At 50.1% G+C, this 21,826-nt stretch overlaps 1 protein-coding gene across 4 annotated transcripts in view; it reads right to left on the bottom strand.

The window, feature by feature from the left end:
• EPHB2 (EPH receptor B2) overlaps nucleotides 1-21,826 on the bottom strand; it is a 136,799-nt gene that overhangs the window by 4,480 nt on the left and 110,493 nt on the right. For 2 of the 4 annotated variants that reach the window (XM_011945546.1, XM_011945544.1), the window contains exons 6-13: nucleotides 17,953-18,115; nucleotides 15,409-15,517; nucleotides 14,521-14,585; nucleotides 4,837-4,959; nucleotides 4,186-4,433; nucleotides 2,986-3,201; nucleotides 1,972-2,121; nucleotides 556-749 (exon numbers count right to left, since the gene is read on the bottom strand). In XM_011945546.1, the coding sequence (XP_011800936.1) occupies nucleotides 556-749; nucleotides 1,972-2,121; nucleotides 2,986-3,201; nucleotides 4,186-4,433; nucleotides 4,837-4,959; nucleotides 14,521-14,585; nucleotides 15,409-15,517; nucleotides 17,953-18,115 (1,268 nt within the window). Of the gene's footprint in view, nucleotides 1-555; nucleotides 750-1,971; nucleotides 2,122-2,985; nucleotides 3,202-4,185; nucleotides 4,434-4,836; nucleotides 4,960-14,520; nucleotides 14,589-15,408; nucleotides 15,518-17,952; nucleotides 18,116-21,826 lie in introns of all 4 variants that reach the window. The other 2 variants (XM_011945545.1, XM_011945547.1) reach the window with 2 other exon arrangements.

Genomic DNA, 21,826 nt, shown 5'->3' with positions numbered 1-21,826 from the left:
GGCTAATTTTTTTGTATTTTTAGTAGAGATGAGGTTTCACAGTGTTAGCTGGGATGGTCTCGATCTCCTGACCCCGTGATCCACCCGCCTCGGCCTCCCAAAGTACTGGGATTACAGGTGTGAGCCACCATGCCAGGTCAATTTTTGTATTTTTTAGTAGAGAAGGGGTTTCACTATGTTGGCCAGGCTGGTCTTGAACTTCTGTCCTCAGGTGATCCGCCCACTTCAGCCTCCCAAAGTGCTGGGATTGCAGGCGTGAGCCACCTCGCCCGGCCTTCCTTTGGTAATTTTTCTTCCTGGTCTCTCTGACCATGCTTTAAAAGATGCCTCCTCTGCCACCCACAGGGTATGTGTCCTTTTCTTCCTCTGGGCAGTCTGTGTCCTCTGCTCTCCTGCACCCCTAAGGCAGGGCAGGTACCCAACAAACACTAGTCCTGTTCTTTCCCATCCCAAGCTGCAGTAAGGAAGAGCATCTGCCTGAAGTGGCGGCAGAAGCGATGGGAGAGGGGAAGAAGGGCAGAGCCTGGCTGGGGCAGGGCCAGGACGGGGTCTTACCCAGAGGAGAGGGGCGCCATGGCTTTGAGGCTGTTGGGATTGCGGATCATCTTGTCTAGCGTGTTGACAATTTGGCCGAACTTGGGCCGGTGGTTGCGGTCCTTCTGCCAACAGTCCAGCATGAGTTGGTGCAGGGCGCTTGGGCAGTCCATGGGCGGCGGCAGCCGATAGTCCTGCTCAATGGCATTGATTACCTAGGACAATGCAGGAGTGGAGAGGGGTTGGGTGGATGAGCTGAGGGCATCTACCCTCTGCCAGGCCCATCTTGCCCCCAGTACATTGCATGTCTGACCTACTTAGTTGCTGTGGCAACCAACCACTTTCACCTCCTGGAGGCAGCCCCAGGGATAGGATGACCTGGGTTTCTACCATCTAGACCCTTAATCTGATATGGCAGCTGGGTTCCTGCCCCACCCTCTGCCAATCTTGGGAAATCCAGAGCCCCGAGATAGCTTCTCCCCAGGGTCCACCAAGATGACCCTCCTGTGCCTGGTTCCACCAGCTCCTCCCTCTTTCCCATCTATGAGCCCCCTCTTGGCTTGGATGGCCCCAGGCCTCCCCTCTCTGCCTCCTTGCTTGACCCCATGTGGCCACATGCTTGATTTTAGTGCCATTTACAGCTCTAGGTATGAGATACCTTCCCCTCATCAGGCCCACACCATGGCCTCAAGCCTGGCTGGGGCCCCCTCCCACCATCTCCACCTGCTTCTCTGTCAAGGAAATGTGCCCAAACACCCCTCTCAGCCTGTCCTGCCACCACAGCCAGATTTACCTTCCACAGCTCGACTGTGGGTCACCCTTCTCGTGTAAGAAGTTTCTTCGAGTCCTTCCTGTCTGCATTTTTGCTAATGGAAACCCTCTGGTTTGGGTTCAACCCCGCATTGGCCCACCTCAGCCTTTGCACACGCTGTTCTTTCCCACTGGAAGCTCTCAAGTCTCCACGTCCTGCGACCGTTCGAACCCCACTTATCCTGCGATCACCTCCTGTCTGATCTTGCCCATGCTGCCGGTGCCTCAGTGCCTCCAGGGCTACTCCGCTTTAGCACCTGATCTTAAAAGCTCCTGATCACAACATCTGGTTCCCTGAATAATCGTCTTGTCCCTCAGTTAGGTGGTAAACACCTGAAGGGCAGATGTGGTCTCATTTGGGGCTGGCCACGGGTGCATGCATCCTGAAGACACGCTGATGTGTGGATGAGTGGCCTTTCCTACTCCCTACCCCCTGGAGAGTCCAGGGTCCTGTGCAGACATTCGAATCAGCCACCATCGGGCTGGCAGCTGCCCTGGGAGCCAGGCCCATGATCTCAGAAGCCTACGTCCCACACTCTGGGAGACTGGCTCAAGGCCAGGAGCCCCGATCTTCCCTCTCCCATCTGGTGGACCGGAGAGGTCTTGCCCATCCCCTTGGAGACTTACATCCTGGTTGGTCATGTCCCAGTAGGGCCGCTCCCCATAGGACATCACCTCCCACATGACGATGCCATAGCTCCACACATCACTGGCCGAGGTGAACTTCCGGTACTGGATGGCTTCCGGGGCTGTCCAGCGGATGGGGATCTTTCCGCCCTGGGAGACAGAATGAGGAGGGTTCCTGAGTGGGAGGCTGGCCTGTCTGACCTCTTCTCTTAATCCTCCCACTCTGTGCCCTGTGATACCCCAATCTCATGAGGCACCTCGTTGTGCCCCAAACTCACCATGCAGCTTCAGACCACTGGGCATGTGCACCTGCTGCACCCTCTGCATGAAGTGCCTTTTACCACTCTGCCATCTGGAAACCTCCTTCTCACCCTCAAGTCCCTCCAAAAGCCTTTCTGAGCTCCCAAAGAATTGTCAGCTGCCTTCAAGCCCACAGCTGTGACTTATGCCTCCCCATCAAGGAGGCATGTCTCACACAGCACAGTACTGAAGTGACTTGCCTACTTGCACCCGTCTCTGGGCTCTTTGTCCTTCCAGTTTAAAACCTTCAACAACCCCTGCTGCTTTCAGGAGAGAGGCCTGAACCGGGCATTCCAGGAGCTCCAAGGTCCAGCCCTGTCTACCTCTCCAGCACCACTGCTCACTACCACTGCCCCTATAGCCTGTATTCCAGTCACAGGACTTTGCCATGAGAACATGGCATCTGACAAACATTTCTGGGCCCTTCCGCTCTCAGCTCAGATATCAACCTCTCAAGCAAGCCTTCCTCTGCCTCCAAGGCTGACTGTCCTGGCTTACAGCCCTGTCACTCCACATGGCTCTGCACATTTGTTCCCCATCAGTGTGGGAGTTGCAAGAGGGCAGGAGGTGTGGTTCCTGTCTCCCTGTCTCCAGGGCCCAGGACAGTGCTTGGCCCAACTGGGCGTTAGTGAAATTGTCTTGCAGGGAGAGAGACGGACACTCAGGCCCTCTTCTCTGGCTCTGGGACTCCGGTGTTCCCTGCCTCCATCTTACCAGGGCGCTGGTGTAGGTGGGGTCTGAGGTATCGTCCTCCAGAAAGCGTGAGAGCCCAAAGTCCGACACCTTGCAGACCAGGTTGCTGTTGACGAGGATGTTGCGGGCAGCCAGGTCACGGTGCACATAGTTCATGTCTGCCAGGTACTTCATGCCGGCTGCGATGCCCCGAAGCATGCCCACCAGCTGGATGACTGTGAACTGCCCATCGTTTTGCTGTGGGAGAAGTGGAGCAAACACAGAGTGAACAGAACAGGCATCAGGCTCTGCATCATCCTCACAATGGGAAACCAGAGCAGGCCCTGCCAGCCTGGCTCTAGGCTCCCTGGGGAAGGACTCAGATGCTTCGGGACCCCAGAGAGGCCCATCAGAGGCCAACTTCAGGGTGGTAGTGAGAACACAGGCTTTGAAGCAGACACACTTGGTTTGACTCTGGCTTTGTTCCTTCTTGGCTGTGCAGCCTTGGACATGTAACCTAACATCTCTGAGTTTCAGTTTCCTCTTCTGTGTGTTAAATGGGCCTAAATCACACCCATCTCCCAGGGCTATTCTGGCTTAAACAAGAAGGTACATGGAAGGTGCCTGGCACATGTTAGGTGCTTCACAAATATTTACTGAATAGCAGCTGATCCAATGGCCTGCTTCTGATGCCCAGTCTGGCGCTTTGTCTGGTTGTTTGACTGTGGTCTCCTGGGAGACCTTGACATTTTCCTCTGTTGGCCTTGAACTCCTCCCACCAGCCTATAGAGCTTTGGAGAACTCCAAAATCTGGTGAAAACCCTGGATGAGAGATCAAGACACTTGATTCCAGTCCAGGCCTCATCTTGACCGTCTGGGTGACTCTGGGCAAATCCAACCTCTCTTTGAGCCCGTTTTCTCTGGTGCACAATGAGAAGGCTGGCTAAGAGCAGGAATGGAAACAGATTTGAGATGTGTGCCAACTCTGATCAACTGATTGTGGCTTCCTGGGGAACCATACTGAGAAGAATTCTGGGGCTGCTTCTGGGCTTAGTGGATGAGAGTGCTGGGATTGATTAGCAGTGCCTGCCATGGGTAAGGGAATGGAAAGTGACAGCCTACAAGCCATTCCTGACCTAGAGCTTTTCCAAGACCGTTTCAGGCTCTGAGAGTCTGAAGCTGTGTCCATCATTCCTTTTCCTGCCCCATTCATGGGCCCCTGGCCCTCTTGGCTTCCCCTACCCGGAGAAAGGAGTCCAGGGAGCCATTCTCCATGAACTCGGTGATGATCATCACAGGTGTGCTCTTGGTCACGACACCCTCCAGGTGGATGACGTTGGGATGGTCGAACTGGCCCATGATGGAGGCTTCGCTCAGGAAGTCCCGGCGCTGCTTCTCCGTGTAGCCTGACTTGAGCGTCTTGATGGCCACAAAGATCTCTCTCTTGCCTGGCAGCTTCAGGTGGCCACTGCAGACCTCTCCAAACTCCCCTGAGACAGAAACACCAAGACAGGCAGGATGTCACTTGCCAGGTGGAAGGGCCACCTCCCTGTTCCCTGTCACATCCACTCACAGGGCCTGCATGTACATTTTCTTCTCAATGGCCCACTCATCCTTGCAGACACCAAACCCCTTCAAGAATGTCAGGGGTCCAGAAAAGTCCCAGCCACCTCCCAGCCCTGTGCCTCAGTTGCCTCTTTTGTCAGTGGGGTGATTTTACTGGATGACCTTTGAGGGCCCTTCTTTCCTGGTCATTCTGAACCTTCAGGCCTTGGGAGGGGTCCTTTGAGGCCCCTGTCTCACATCCTACCTTCTGCCCCAAGAGTACACATTGGGGTGGTCTCGCCACCCATGGTTAAGGCCATAGTACATGTGAAGGTACCAGCCACCTACCTGCTCCGATCACCTGCTCAATTTTGACACAGGAGATATCAATTTCCTTGGCAAATTCCCGCACTGCCTCATTGGGGTCCTCGTAGGTGAAAGGGTCGATGTAGATCTTCATGCCTGGGGTCACTGGGGGACAAGACCAGGCTCTGTCATATGGACTGACTCAAGATGCACACAAAAGGAAAAGCGGGAGCCAGTCCCTCCGTGGAGGGAAATCCACTCCCATGTGGCCCCCATAAGAACTGGGCAACTCCCTGCAGGTCACTTGACCCCTCTGGGTCTTACTGAGCAGATGGGCGTGAACTGAGTAGGAGGTGAGGGGAACAGAGACCAGCAGGGGTGGCAGATAGGTCTTAGTTCTTGTTCCAACTCTCATTGATCAGCAGTGGTTTTCTGGAGCAGCGAGGCTGGCAGAACTGATAAGCAATGTCTGTTACGGGCGTGGGCACAGAAGGATAAATGGAAAGATAGGTGATAGAGAATCAAGGGGTGCAAAGTAAAGGAAGAGGGGGGCAAAAAGGAAGGGAGCAAATTGGAACTAAAATACAGAAAGATCAGGCAATAGGCCATGTTGTCCTTGGAGTTCTGCTACGGAGAGCTCCTCCTTGTCTCTCCAGGCCTAACTCCAGGCCTAATTCAAGCCTCCTCTTCCCCCAGGGTCCCTTTCTAGCTGCCCCACCCTCCCAAATGGGCCCTCAGAGCCTGGGGCTGCTCCATTTACCAGGGACTGAGTATGCACAGGCTGCTCGGCCACCTCCCAGGTCCCCCACTAGCCAAGTCTTAACCCCTTCCGGATCCCTGAGTTTCTGGTAATCAGCACGAGGCTAGACATGGGGCATATGATTCCTGATCTGATGCATATTTTAATTTTATTATTTTTGTTATTATTTGCTCTCCCTCTCTTCTGTCCCACACTTATTTTTTTATGCACTAAGAGAAGAAGGTAACCTGGATGTCAAAGACCCAATTCTGAATAGCCAGCACTGAGTCAGCAAGATGCTTTGAAAGAAGGGAAAGATGATCCATCCATCTTCCCCCTCCCAGACAGACAGCTGGTCTTCCAACACCCAGACCTCCCGGTCCAGAGCCCAAACTCTCCTCTGGCTTCCCCAGCATCCTGCTCACATTCTCCTGCCGCTCCAGGAGCTGCAACTTTGGAGGTAGGAGCTCTAGGAGTTGGGAGTTGAAATCCTTGGGTCACTATAAGGCTTGGCTGGTTGGTGCGTGAGGCCATCAACCCTGCTCAGCTGTGTGACCTTGGACATATGAGTTGACACTCTCAGCCTCTATTTTAGGCATTCCAGGAATCTAGGCGTTAGAGTGTGTAACACAGGGGTTGGCGAATTGGCTTACAGCCTATTTTGTAAATAAAGTTTTATTGGAACACAATCATGCTCATTCCTTTGCCTATGGCTGTTATTAAGCTATGACAGCAGAGTTGGGTAGTTACAAGGGAGACTGATAAGGTCTAAAATACTTACTATCTGTCCCCTTACGAAAAATTTGCCAACCGCTGCTATTGGGATTATTTGTGTGGGTATTTGTTTAGCTCTTGAGGTCAGGGTTTCTTAATTTGGGTCTGTGAGCTACTTAGCAGTCCTAAGTATGGGCAGCAGGAGGTCTGGTAACTTCCTGAGATGGGATTCCTTTATTATGATTGTCCTTTTCTATTCAAAAAGTAATTCATGCTACTTCAAAAGTCCAAAAGTTATGGAAATAAATATTGTCAAAAACAAAAGTTCTCAAAAAATCCATCCTTGAGTATAGACCTCTGAATTTTTTTTAATTAAAAAATTTTTTTTTCTCTGTCACTCAGGCTGGAGTGCAGTGGCACGATCTCAGCTCACTGCAACCTCCGCCTGCCGGATTCAAGCGATCCTCATCCTCCCACCTTAACCTCCCAAGTAGTTGGGATTACACCCATGTGCCACAACACCCAGCTTATTTTTTGTATTTTTAATAGAGTTTTAATAGGTTTTGCCATGTTGTCCAGGCTGGTCTCCAACTCCTGACCTCAAGTGATCCACCAGCCTCAGCCTCCCAAAGTGCTGGGATTACAGGCATGAGCCACTGTGCCTGGCCTGACCTCTGGACTTTTAATAATTTTATACATGTATCTGTTTTTCTGGCCATAGGCTCCAAAACTTTCAGCAGAGTCTCCCAGGAGTCTGAGGCCCCCAAAGAGGTTAAGAACCACCACCCAAGACTGTTGAGTGCTTGGGAGGAGAAAATGGCCCCCCCCCTTTTTTTTTTTTCTGATTTCTCCCTCCCCTGGCAAACTACATAAAGCTCTGCACACAGCAGACACTCAGTGTCTGTAGGGCTGAGCAGAATCCAAATGACACAGACAGAATCATAATAGCAGCTGTCACTTACTGAGCCCTTTGTGCCCAATGCCATGCCAGGCTCTTTATATGCCTTATTTCCTCCACTCAAAAACTCTTAGAAGAAAGGACAATTATTCCCATTTCACACATAAGGAAACTGTGGCTCAGAGAGGCTAAGTCATCTGGCCAAGGCCACACAGCTAGCAAATGGCACAGCCAGGATTTGAACCCGGGTCTGTCAGACTTGAGCCTGGGGCCAGTACTCCTAATCACCATGTTCACTGCCTCCTGGATGACATACACCAGAATCTGGTCCATGCCTCCTTCTGGAGTATTCCGCCATGACCACCTCCTTCCCCATCAGCCTTCTCAGAGCCAGGGCATCAGCTCCCTGGGGATGCTCTCTTGCTTGCTCAGACTCAATACATGCCCTGTGGTTCTTGACAACTGGCTTTCAGCCTCCCTCCCAATAGGACTGGGGGAGGCCCTTTCTGATGGGGATGGAGGACAGGAATGGGTTGACTCTGGGAGGTAAGGGGAAGCACAGCAGCCACACCCTCCTTGGTCACCTCCACTGCCAAGCAACTGGATGCCATTGCCATGCTGTGGCCAGCAGCACTGGTCAGGAGGGCCTCTGCTGCTTGCAGGACAAAAGTGCATGCCTCTGCCTGGCATTCCCAGCTCTCCATGGATTGGTCTCACTTTCAGCTCCCTGCTCCCTAGATGCCAGCTCACAGGACTTACTGACCCAGGGGTTTCAGACACACTTCATTATTTCCTGCCTCCATGCTTTTGTTCGTGTTGTGCTCTCTACCTGGAGTACCCTCTCCTCTTTCTTTTTGTGACCAGATCAAATGCCATCCCCTCTGTGAAGACCGCCTGAATTGCTCCGGGGAGACTTGTACCCTCTCCTCAGGCTCCCACAGTCCTGAGTCCACACCCACTCTTATGACCTTGATGTCTGTTCTGGCTTTTCTACCTTGTACCAGGGTTCCCAGATACGCATGCCCACAGCCCTCTGCCACTCCTTTCTGGAACACTCTGCTGCCCGTGAGGGCTTAGTTTACCCTCTTCCCCAGGAAGACCGAGTCTGTGTCTGTCTTGTTCATGCTGAATCCCAGGGCCTGGCACACAGTGGGTGCCCAATAAGTGCTTACTGAACACATTATAGCATTACTACGTGTCTTGAATGTCTTTGAGAATTTGATGAAAATTATGAATCTGCTCCTTGGAAAAGTGTTCCTGTGTGTGCTTACTCCCATATTTCACATATAATTTTGGGTATTCACAGGCCCTTGGAAGTTCTAGGGGTCTTTAGACCTCAAGCTACAAGCCCTTGCTTTAGAATGTTGCCTCTGGAGTACTTATATGAAGGTGATATACAGTAGATGCTTAATAAACACTTACTAAATATACATTCAGTGTAGATTTACTGGGTGCCAGGCCTTGTTCTGGGCACTTTATAGTTTTTGATCCAATGAATCCTCCTACCAACCCTACTAGGTAAGTGATTAGGCTGATACCTTATGAAACTGTCAATATTTAACTGTTTCTGACCTACAGAAATAGCAATTTCATTTGGTACAATCCCATACGATGCCTGTTTTTCAGATGAGGAAACTGGCATAAAAAAGGTTAAATGAGTTGAGTGGGACACGGTGGCTCAAGCTCATAATCCCAGTCCTCTGGGAGGCTGAGGCAGGAGGATTCCCTGAGCCCAGAAGTTTGAGACTGGCCTGGGTAACATGGCAGAAACCCATATCTATGAAAAATAAATAAGTTAGCCAGGCATGGTGGTATAGGCTTGTGATCCCAGCTACTCGGGAGGCTGAGGCATGAGGATTGATTGAGCCCAGGAGGTAGAGGCTGCAGTGAGCCGTGTTTGTGCCACTGCATTCCAGTCTGGGTGACAAAGCGAGACTCTGGTATACACACACACACACACACACACACACACACACACACGAGGTTAAATGACATCAACACAGCTAATAAATGGCAGAAGTGGGGTTTGAACCCAGGCCGGCTACAGAGTCTCCACTTGTTACCCTCAGGCTGTGTTTCTTCCAGGTACTTCCCCAGTCTGCCTCTTGGAATAGAAGGTGAATGAGTGCCTGGTGGCCAGAGCCTCCAACAAGCTTGACTCTCAGGAGGGGCACTTGCTGAACCAAGGTCGGGTGAGGACCTCCGTAGGCAAAGGCTACAGAAAATCCTGGGCTGTTGTTTGGACGATTTTATGGCTGTTGGCCACTGCCTGCTGCCCTGCCCTCAAATGCGAAATTCATGATGAGGGAAGAGGGACCAGTGTGCAGAGTTCTGGGTCTGAATTCTGGCACTGCTGCTAATTCTGGTCACAAATCAGCTGCTTTGTGAGTCTGAAGCCAGGATCAACCACTGTGTTGATTCAGCTGTGTGTCCTTGAACAAGTTACTTAACCTCTGCATCTTACTTTTTTCACCTACCCAATGGGTATAACAAACAATACCTACCTCCTAAGGGGGTTGCAAGGATTAAACGAGAGTATCAAGGAAGGTGCTGAATAATTGTAAACTGTTGCAAAGAAGAGCTGGCTATTATTAAATATTATTCCAAAGCACTTTAACGTCCCTTAATTCATTGAATCCTCACAATTCCATGACAAAAGTATCGTTCTTGCTACTTCCCATATAAAGATGTCAAGGCTCAGAGAGGTTTGATGGCTTTCCCGAGGTCACCCAGCTGGCCAGTGGCAGAGTAGGGATGAGAAACCAGGTCAGGCCCTCCGGCTCCACATCCAGGCATCACAGACGTTGGTACTCACTCAGCACCTGCTGGATGATGGAAACCATGGGGCCATGTGGGTGATTACAGGCCAGTCACATGGATCTCTGGGCCTCAGCTTCCTCCTCTGTCCTGACCACGCAGGGTGGCTGGGTGGATATGGGATCACAGGGCTGGCAGTGCTTTGAACAGAACAAAGTTCTACTCAGATCTAACGTTAGAGCTTAGGATGGAGGGAGGGGCATCTTAGGCCTTAAAATGTGCTGATCTAGGAACAAACCCTGGGGTCTATTTTAAAAATAGACCTCACCTGTTTCCCTATTACTGACTCACGCACCACATAGCAATGCTCCCCAATGGCTCCAGGCGACAGAGCATGGGAGCCTATTCCATTCCAGCTCAGTAGAATGGAGCCAGCACAAGATGCCAGCTCTGCAGCCAGACAGCTGGAATTCATACCCCTGCTCCTTCCCTGAGCAGCTGTACAACCTCTGTGCCTCGGTTTCCCCATGTTCAAAGTGAGAAATTATAAGGATCAAATGAATAAGTACATGTAAAGCCTTGAAACAATTCTTGACACACAGAATGCACGCAGTACGTCTAGCCACATCTATGATCATGGTTTCATTACTTGGGGCAATAAGAGGGGATGACATAATTTATAATCTTTTTCTTTCTTTTTTTTTTTTTTTTGTTTGAGAAGGAGTCTTGCTCTGTTCCCCAGGCTGGAGTGCAGTGATACTATCTTGGCTCACTGCAACCTTTACCTCCCACGTTCAAGCAATTCTCCTGCTTCAGCCTCCTGAGTAGCTGGGACTATAGGCACCCGCCACCATGCCCCACTAATTTTTGTATTTTTAACAGAGATGGGTTTCAGCATGTTGGCCAGGCTGGTCTTGAATTCCTGACCTCAGGTGATCCACCCGCCTTGGCCTCCCAAAATGCTGGGATTATAGGCGTGAGCTACCGCACCCAGCCTTATTTTTCATTTTTAATTTTTTTCTTGAGACAGGGTCTCACTCTGTCACCCAGGCTGGAGTGCAGTGGTAAGATCATGGTTCACTGCAGTCTTGACCTCCTTGAACGATCCTCTCACCTCAGCCTCCGGAGTAGCTTGGGACTACAGGTGTGTGCCACCATGCCTGGCTAATTTTTACATTTTTTGTAGATATGGGGTTTTGCTATGTTGCCCAGGCTGGTCTCGAACTCCTGGACTCAAGTGATCCTCCCGCCTCAGCGTCCCAAAGTGCTGGGATTACAGGCATGAACCATGGCACCTGGCCTATGACCTTTATTTTTAATGTACAGGTGACTTTTATTTTTGTGTAGTTAAATGTGTTCATCTTTTTCTTAGGAGCTATCAATTGTTTTCATGTTTAGAAGGTCCTTTTCTATTTCCGTATTGGTTAATAGTTGCCTAAATTATCTTCTGGAAATTTTAATGGCTTAACTATTTTTACATATACACACCAAACTATTTTTTTTTTTTTTTTTTGAGATGGAGTTTCACTCTTGTTGCCTAGGCTGGAGTAAGCAATGGCATGATCTCGGTTCACTGCAACCTTCACCTCCCGGGTTCAAGTGATTCTCCTCCCTCAGCCTCTGAAGGAGCTGGGATTACAGGCATGCACCACCATGCCTGGCTAATTTTCTATTTTTAGTACAGATGGAGTTTCACCACGTTGGTAGGGCTGGTCTTGAACTCCTGACCTCAGGTGATCCGCCCGTCTTGACCTCCCAAAGTGCTAGGATTATAAGGGTGAGCCACTGCACCTGGCCCCAAACTATTTATTTATTTTTTTTTTTTGAGATGGCGTTTCACTCTTGTTGCCCAGGCTGGAGTGCAATGGTGCCATCTCGGCTCACTGCAATCTCCGCCTCCCAGGTTCAAGCCATTCTTCTGCCTCAGCCTTCCGAGTGGCTGGGATTATAGGCATGCACCACCACGTCCGGCTAATTTTGTATTTTTAGTAGAGATGGGGTTTCTCCATGCTGGTCAGGCTGGTTTTGAACTCCCGACCTCAGGTGATCCACCTGTCTTGGCCTCCCAAAGTGCTGGGATTACAGGCATGAGCCACCATGCCTGGCCAGCCCCAAACTATTTTTAAGCCCAGGAACTTTTACTTCAAATCATGTCTTACCCAGAGGCTTTGTACCTGGAGCTCCTAGACTCTGCTCATGCTTACGTACCCACATCCCATCCTGCAGCAAATCTAGTGGCTCTGCTTTTGAAATATGTCAGAATCCAACCACTTCCTACTACCTTCTCCCTGCCACTTGGTCTGGCCACCATCATATCTTCCCTGGGTTCTTCCAACAGCCACCACACTGGTCTCCCTGCATCAGTCCCTTCGGTCCATTCTCCAGAGAGCAGCCAGAGAAGTCCCACCAAGGCCGTAACTTGGAGAATGTCAGCCCTCTGCTCAGAACCTTCCAGCAGCTCCCCATTTCACTCAAGGAAAAGCCAAGGCTTTGCTGAGCCTGATGAGAATCTACATGTTGGACTCCCTCAAAGCCTCCATTCCTCTCTTTGCTCTGCTCCAGTCACACTGGCCTCTGCTGTTTGTGAAACCTGCCAGGAAGCTCCAGCCTCAGGACCTTTGCATTGGCTGTTCTCTCTTCCCGGAATGCTTTTCCCTCAGATACCTCTGAGTAGCTCACTCCCCCAGCTCCTTTGTATCTTTGTGCAAATAAAACCCTGTCAGTGAGGCCAACCCAAGCTGTCCTATTTAAAAATGCCACTCTGATCCCCACAACTCTCGGTTCATTACCTGTTCCACTTTGTCTTTTTCCTACAGCACCTTCATCTTCAAATATACCATACGCTTTGCATTTATGACATGTATTTTTCTTTTCTTCTTTCTTTCTTTTTTTTTTCTTTTGAGACAGGGTCTCATTCTGTCACCCAGGCTGGACTGTAGTGGTGCGACCTCGGCTCACTGCAACCTCCGCCTCCTGGGCTTACGCTATTCTCCCACCTCAACCTCCCAAGCAGCTGGGACTACAGGCACACACAACCACACCCAGCTAATTTTTGTACTTTTTTGGTAGAGACAGGCTTTCATCATGTTTCCCAGGCTGGTCTTGAACTCCCGTGTTCAAGCGATCCACCTGCCTTGGCATCCCAAAGTTGTGGGATTACAGGTGTGAGCCACTGTGCCTAGCCTTATAACATGTTTTTATTTATTTATTTATTTATTTATTTAGAGACAGAGTTTTGCTCTGTCACCCAGGCTGGAGTGCAGTGGCACAATCTCTGCTCACTGCAGTCTCTGCCTCCCGGGTTCAATCAATTTACCTGCCTCAGCCTCCTGAGTAGCTGGGATTACAGGCACACACCACCATGCCTGGCTAAATTTTGTATTTTTAGTAGAGACAGGGTTTCTCCATGTTGGCCAGGCTGGTCTCAAGCTCCTGGCCTCAAGTGATCTGCCTGTCTTAGCCTCCCAAAGTGCTGGGATTACAGGCGTGAGCTACTGTGCCTGACCTTAAGACATGTATTTTTTTATTCCCCATCCTTCCCACTAGAATATGTTTTTCAAAGGCCAGGATATTCGGTTTGGTTACTCAGGGATCCCCAGGACCTAGAACAGAGTCTGGCATATGTAGTAGGCCCACGACAGATGTGTGACAAGGGCAGGGATATGATGATGGGCCTCTGTACCCAGAGGCAGCCACCTGAGGAACCCCAGGGCATCCCGCTGAGTACAGTTGGAGAATGAATGTTGGACCCATTTAGAACTGCTTTTTGCTGAATGATCTAAAGTAAAGACTAAGCTTCTCATTCCCTGCCGACTCTCTGATAACTGGTTTTGCCCAGGTCAAGTGGAGAGAGGAATCTATGATCTACTTTCCTCTCTGGCCCTTCAGGAGGGGACATCTGTGTGTGTGTGGCACATACATCGCCAGCCCTGGCCCAAGGTAGGATGAGATGGTGGGAGAAATGAGGGCACTGGGTAAGGGGAAGAGGCCACCAGGGGAGCCACTGGGGAAGAACAGGGGTCTAGAGTCACAGAGTGAGAGGAAGAGAAGAAGGAAGGGGCTCCTGCTGCTTTTCTCACCTGGGTCAGAGCCCGGGATCCTCATCAACTCATTCATTCAATTTGATTCATTTATTTATTCTGCAAATATGTCTAGTGCCTACTATGTGCTGGGCACCACACTGGTGCTGGGGAGACATGGTAAATGTCAGACACAATTCCAGGTCTCCAGTGGCCCCCACTATCACGGTCGTGAGATAAGAAACAGCCACCTCAATGCAGCCTGCAAGCACAGATGCGGCCCCTGAACCCAGGATGGAGTGGGGTCAGGGAAGGCTGCTTGGAGGAGTCTGTGTATGGTGAGGCCTGAGGGATGAGTAAGAGCTACATGGGTAAAAGGAGAGGGGGAGAGCGCTTGAGGCAGAGGGAACAGCGCTTGAGGCAGAGGGAACCGCACTTGCAAAGGCCTAGAGGTGAGAGTGAGCTTAGTGCAACCAGGCAACCATTTGACATTGTCTGCCTGCAGCATGGCAGTAGCAGGTCCAAGATGGCTTAAGAGGTCACTGGGGAACCCACAGTAAAGGGCCCAAGGGTTCCAGCCTACTGGGGTGTGTACATACTGTGGCCACTGGTGTAGTGCTGCAGCTTGTCCGTGTACTCCGAGTCGGCACGCTCAAACCCCCGTCTTCTGGAACAAGAGCAAAGGGCTGGAGCCACCTGGAGGTGCCCAGGGAGCTGGGAGCCACAGTAGGTGATAGGGAGAGGGTGGGCAGATCCTAGAAGCCACACCCCTGCCAGAGGGCTCCCTGCCTGTCCCTTCTGGCCCCACTTGTCCCTTCCCACTCCTCCCACCTCAAGTCCAGGTTCACGTTTTCCCCAGTTCCCCCTCCAGCCAAGCCCCCTTCAAAAAGAAAAGTCATCTTCTAGCCACGGCATCTGGCCCCAGAAACCCCAGGGGCTTCTGTCCACCTGAACTTATGGTCCAGTCTATTCTGAAATGGGGAACTCTTTAAGGAGACTCTTTCTTTGCATTATATCCAGCAGAAGTCAAGGAACCGGCCCCACCCTCTTGCCTTTGCTTGTGTTGTCCTAGCCACTTGGGAGGTCCTCCCCACTCCTCCTCCTAAGTCCTCCCCATCTTTCCAGCACCTCAGCCAGAGGGCCTGAACTCATGCAGAAAGCAGGACAATCTGTACACCCCTTCCACCAACCACGAAACTCCTAGCAGCCTGCAGTCTTTCTTGCCCATTGCATTAGTGTCTCAATGTGCCACCCCTTTCAATAGTGGGCTTGTCAGGGGCGATGCCTATCCCAAAGGGATGGATTGCACATGGTGGCCACTTAGGTAGCGGGAGGCCACTTGAAGCCTTCCACTTCCTACCCACGTCTCTCCCTGCAATTGTAAGAAGGCCTCCTCAGTTCACCAGCACTGTAGAGTAATGACTGAATAGAGGGAGAGAAGCCATCTGGGACAGCCAGGCCCAGCCAAGCCTGGAGACCCCACCCACCTGTTACACACGATGGCGATGACAACCACAGCGATGAGGAAGACCAGGCCAGCGGCCGAGGAGCCGATGATGAGTGGTAACTTCTCCTGGATGCTTGTCTGGTACTCGGCTGGGGAGAAAGCATGGTAGGGCATTCTCAGCCTGGCTGTGGGAGTCTTAATACCCCTGTCCCCTACCCCCTGCCATGCTGTTGGGTCTCCTGGGATCCCTAGGCTCTGTTCCTGCCCCTGATAGAGCACCTGTCACATGCCCATGCAGAAAAGGGGCTGTCACTGACTCACAGGTAACCCTGGACAAGTCCATGAACTGCTCCAATCCTCAACTTCTCATCCATAAAATGGGCATAATTCCTACATCTCAATGTTGATGTGAAAATCAACAATAATAACAGCTGACACACACACACAGGCAGTTAAAAGCACAGACTCTGGAGCCAGACTCGCTGGGTTTGAATCCCGACAGTGCCACTTACTATCTGTGTGATAGTAAGGCAAAGTGACTGTGTGATAAGGCAAAGTGACTGTGTGATAAGGCAAAGTGACTTACCTCTTTGTGCCTCAGTTGCCTTATCTGTAAAATGGGGAGAATAATAGTTCCCATCTCAGGATTGTTGGGTAAAGCACTTAGAACAACACCTGGCATACAAGCAAGCATTCAATCAATATTAACTCTTCTTGTCCCTGAGTGTTTTATGTGTCACTCACTGTGCTAAGTATGTTACGTATCTCGGAACAGTCCTATGATTACCCCATTTTACAGAGGAGGAAACTGGGTTTAGTGAGGTCATGATGTGCCTGAGGTCACAAAGAAAGTAGCACCCCAGCCAGGCATTTGAACCCAGGTCTGCTTGACCCAAGGGTAGGAGTTGAAATGGGAGAACGCAGAAGATACGCTTGGCATTAGCCTGGCTCTTGGAAACCATTCAATGCCATTAACACTATCATTGATTTACATTTTATTATTTTTACTTCTCTCTTTTTTTTTTTTTGGAGTGTCAGTTTCACTCTTGTCACTAGGCTGGAGTGCAATGGCACGATCTCGGCTCACTGCAACCTCTGCTTCCCAGGTTCAAGCCATTCTCCTGTCTCAGTCTCCCGAGTAGCTGGGACTACAGGTGCCTGCCATCACGCCCGGCTGATTGTGTAGTTGTAGTAGAGATAACGTTTCACCATATAGGCCAGGCTGCTCTCGAACCTCCTGACCTCAGGTGATCCGCGTGCCTCGGCCTCCCATAATGCTGAGATCACAGATGTGAGCCATCACACCTAGCTATTTTTACTTCTCATCTGTCTCACTGACCAGAACAGGAACTTGTTGAGATCAGGGACACGCTCTGGGACCTTAGTGCCCACACTTGGCTTGGTAAGTGGCAGGGCCCCAGCCACATTTGTTGAATTAATAAAAGGATCTTGGGACAGTCTCTCAGTTCCCAGTCAGTGACACTCACCCAACATGGAAAAGGGCTTAGAGAGGTGAAAAAAGCTGCCACGAGGAACAGAAAGATTACAGAGGAGGTGAGTGCTGGAAGAGATGGTAGAGCCATAGGGAGGATTTTTGTGATAAGGCAAGAATTTAGGAGTCCAGGAGCCTCTGAAATGTTCAACCAGGCAAAGACCAAGGCACGCCTAGTGGTTAGAGCAGATACTAAGAAAGGATGGTGGAATCTGGTCAGATAGAGCCACCCTGGAGTTTGGCTGGCTGGTGAAAGGGATCCCAGACTCACAGCAATGACAAACTATGACTTACCTACCATCTGGTGAGTGATGATATGCCTGGGACCCAGTGCCAATCTTGTGCTAGGTCTCTCATTCTTACACTAGTTTGATAATGATGGTGATAATGAGATCATTGTTATCACCCCCACTTATGAATGAGAAAGCTGAGGGTTGGAGAGGTAAGGTGACTTGTTTAGGCACATACAGTTAGGGCTAAATCAGAAATGGAATCCTCATTTCTTTGGTTTCAGAGCCGACAGTCTTTAAACTGTGCTGCTTCTAAAGATTATTAGAGCAGGAATGGTGCTTAGAAACCATGTAGTTCCAGAGTGGGAAATGTAGCACACAGGCTACGATCTCCCAATCCCTTGTCTGAGGCAGACAATACTAATCTATCCCAGAACTTCTTCCTGCTGAACTCAGATGCAGCTTCAGAATCCTTCTCAGTCCAATTGCACGTCACTGGAGTTGTGTATGGATAAAATATGCTTACTCTCTCAGACTGAATGTGATGCTTTCATTTTATAGATGAGAAAAAATTGGACCAAGGAATGCGTGACTTGCTCAGAGTGGCTCTGAAAGTTAGGGCTGAGCTCCTCAGAGTCCTGGGAAAGGAAGTGGCCTGGCTGACACAATGGGAACACAAACAGGGCTTTTATATATGGTTGTGCACAAAGGTTCGAAATTAGGAGGGAGGGAGGGAGGGCTGACATCCAGAAAGGAGTGCCTTTTCTAATTTGCACAAAGATGTTTCATGGGAATGGTGACCCTTGAGTTTGTTCTGTTTGTGGAGTCTGTGCCCTCCTCTTGCCCGCTGGACTCTGCTCACCTTCTGTCATGGTCTGGAAGTACATCTTGCCGCTGTAGCGCCCGTAGCCTGCCACGGTGCGTGCCCGCACCTGGAAGACATAGATGGCGCCGGCTTTGAGGCCCTGCACGGTGACCGTGTTGGTGGGGCTTTTTATGGCTGTGGCGTTGTACTCACTGAGCTCCTGCCGAGGAACAGAGAAGAAAATTAGTGAGGTTGTGGCTCACAGTGGGCCCAGAGCCCACTGCCTGCTCCTGCCACACTGGGGGCAGTCCTGGCCATTGGATAAACATCTATGGTTTCCAATTCTTCATCCCCTCCCTGTAATAGAATTATGCCTTTTGCCATGTTACTTTTCAACACTGCTCACAAAAGTAGGCAGAGTACACATCTCTGTCTTATGGATGTTGAATTTGTCCACATGACTTGTGTTGGCCACTGGAACATTCTAGTGGGCATGATGCAAATTGGCAGAGATCCCTGCCAATTTGTCTTGGCCTCTTGTGCTTCTGCCATGAGAGGAGCTTGCACTGGGCAACCACTGGCTCCAGAATGAGAAACAGGAGGAGACCATGACCTAGCTCTTAGGATGAAACAGGGTCACCCCTATTGACCCACAGACATAAACCCATGGCCAAGAAAAACAGCCACTTGGTGTAAGGTGTTAGATTTTTGGGATTGTTTGTTTTGCAGTGTTATCTCAGAAAAAGCTGACTAATACACACATATTGAGTGGTTCCTATGTGCAGACCCTGAGGACGATACTGTGAGTTCTTGGAGATCGAAGGGAGAGGACCCACCTCATTCACTTCTGCATCCCCTTCCCTGCCCTATGCCTTGATGAGTTAAGTGTAAGGGCCCTTGTTCAGCCTCAGCACACTTGGGTGAGTCAAGAACTAAGGTCCAGAAGGGAAAATGATGTTCATGGTCACTATCAGTTCACAGTTGCTTTGAGATTCAAAACCAGGCTGGATCGGTGGCTCACACCTATAATCCCAGAACTCTGGGAGACCGTGGTGGGAGGATCACTTGAGCCCAGTGGTTTGAGACCAGTCTGGGCAACATACCAAGACCCTTTCTCTAAAAAAAAAAATTAGCTGGCGTGGAGATACATGCTTGTGGACCCAGCTACTTGGGAGGCTGAGGTTAAAGGATCACTTGAGCTTGGGAGGTCAAGGCCACAGTGAGCTATGATTGTGCTACTGCACTCCAGCCTGGGCAACAGAGCAAAACCCTATCTAAAAAAAAACAACAACAACAACAACAAAAAATGAAACCAGAGTCTTGCATGGAGCCACCTCTAATGTCTATGCCTTTGGGTACCCCAAACCTAGTGTCTTCTCCTTTGAGAGATGAAGAACACCAATACTGGCTTCCTGAGTACTACCCAGGGTGATCCAAGGAGTCTAGGACAGGACAAAGCTCCAGCTACTGCAGTGGGAGTGGAGATGTGGTTGGGTCGGATACAGATGATGCTCGTTTAGGCATCTGCCAGCCACCCGGCAAAACTTCCCCAAATATCCTCTTTGCACTAGGCTGGTACTGGGATTCTAAAGGGGGCTAAGGCACAGGCCTTGGCCTTGGAGAGCTCAGTCCGGAAAAGTGAGCAGTGTGAGAATCCTAACCCTTTGAAGATCATGAAGCTCTCTGAGAAAATTTTTTGTGATGAAAATCTGTGAACCCTTATCCAGAAGAAGGCACACCTAGTTGTACATGCCAGTCACATACACATCACGGAGTGCATGGAGCCCTTGAAAACCTTCCCAAAACAATGGAGATTCAGTGTGTGCGACGTTATTACAGGCTTTATAGCATGGAAGTTAAGATCACAAGCTGGAGCCAGACTTCTTGGGTTCAAATCCTGGCTCCACTCTATATTACCTCTGTGACCTTGGGCAAGTTCCTTAACTTCTCTGTGTCTTCATCTGTAAAAGGGGGATAGTAACAGTAGCTACCTCAGAGTTTGTTCAGAGGACAAAATGAATCAATAGGCATAACAGGCTCACACTGATAGGGTAAGCACATGCTGTGGGGCATGTGACCTGGTCTAGGATGGGGGCTGCATTAGTCACTTCTCATGCTGCTATAAGGACATACCCAAGACTAGGTAATTTATAAAGGAAAAAGGTTTAATTGACCCACAGTTCCTCATGCCTGGGGAGGCCTCAGGAAACTTACAACCATGGCAGAAGAAGAAGCAGACATGTACTTCTTCACATGGTGGCAGGAGAGAGAAGTGCCAAGCAAAGGGGAAACGCCCCTTATAAAACCATTCAATTTTGTGAGAACTCACTCACTATCATGAGAACAGCATGGGGGTAACTGCCCCCATGATTCAATTACCTCCTACCAGGTCCCTCCCACAACAGGTGGGGATTATGGGAACTACAATTCAAGAAGAGATGTGGGCGGGGATACAGCCAAACCATATCAGGGGCTACCAGGTGAAGTCAGGAAAGCTCCCTCATGAGTGGGGGGCACTGGAATGGGATCTCAAAGAACAAACAGGAACCACCCAGGCGAAGATGTGCACGCCTGGCAGAAGGGGCAGAAGGTTCAGAGGAAAGGAGGCGAGAAAAAGCATGGGATGTAGGGGATATGAAGGGGGCGGACCTGAAGATGTGTCTCTACCACCCCCATAACAGGGGATGGCAGGGATAGCTTGGTGGGGCAGAAGCAGAGAGGGTTTCTTTTGCTGAGCCAGATCATCTGCCTCCTCCTCCAGGAAGCCTCCTTGACATCCTAGCCAAATGTACCTCTTCCTTCTCTGAGTCCCAGAGCACTTTCTATGGGTGCCACAGGAGGGGGTTTCTGCTACACCCCCTCAACTTTGGACTGAGGCTCCTCTCGCCCCCTTGACTATGAGCCCACGAGGGAGGGCTTGTTTTTGTTCCCCTGTACCAAGCCCAGGGTCCCTCACACAAAGTCCTTCTCCAGTGCCCACAGGGTGAAGGCTGACTCCTTAGCCTGGCATTCCAAACCCTTCATGACTTGCCATTTTCCAGTCTCTCCTGTGACATACCTAATGTTTCCTAGGTTCCTGCCATCCCCAACTCTTTCCCCTTTCCTTGGTAGAGCTGCCAGATTTAGCAAACATAAATATAGGATGCTGCTCAGTCAAATTTAAATTTCAGATGAACAATAAATACGTTTTCGTATAAGTATGCCCCATGCAATATTTGGGACACATTTGTACTAAAACATTTATTTTTAAAAAATTCAAATGTAATCATGTGTCTTGTATTTTATCTAGCAAGTCTATCTTCCATGGACACTCTGAGTTTTTGCAAGCACTGTTGCCTGTCTGAAATACCCTTTCCTCACTTGTCTTGCAGTGCCCTACTCATCGGTCTAGACTCAACGCAAGTGCCACCTCTGCTGGGGAGACTTCCCAGATGTCCCAGCCAGGGGTTGCAGGTCTCAATTGTCTCCTCTCCCACCTATTGTCCTAATATACTTCTCCATCTTCTTTAAGGATGTGGATTTCCTGAGGCCAGGGACCATGTCTTGCTCATCTCTGGACCCCCCAGGCTTGCCACACAGTAAGTGTTCACTAATTATTGACATAATGAATGAACATTAAAACCGGTATTCAAAAATCTACAAAACCTGGGATGCAGTACCAGACATGAACACTAAGTGCCACTGTACGACATGGGCGCTGCTCAGACTTGAAAACGGGTTAGATTCAGCAAATTGGGTGGGTGCCCACTTAGAGACCTTGGAGGTTTTAAGTCCCTGATTATGTGAGGCAGATGGGAGGTGGCTGCAGGTTCCATAGGTGCCTCAGGAGAGTGAGGAACTAACCTGAGCAGCTCCCTTCTTTAAAGCTGGGCAAGGGATTGGAAGCTGTTTCATTTTTAATTTGTCTCTCTCTCTCTCTCTCTCTCTCTAT

Source organism: Colobus angolensis, unplaced genomic scaffold (genome assembly GCF_000951035.1).
Source record: "Colobus angolensis palliatus isolate OR3802 unplaced genomic scaffold, Cang.pa_1.0 Scaffold240, whole genome shotgun sequence".
Classification (NCBI taxonomy): domain Eukaryota; kingdom Metazoa; phylum Chordata; class Mammalia; order Primates; family Cercopithecidae; genus Colobus; species Colobus angolensis.
Note: the sequence above shows the minus strand (reverse complement) of the source record. Positions and strands in the feature narration are given on the sequence as shown.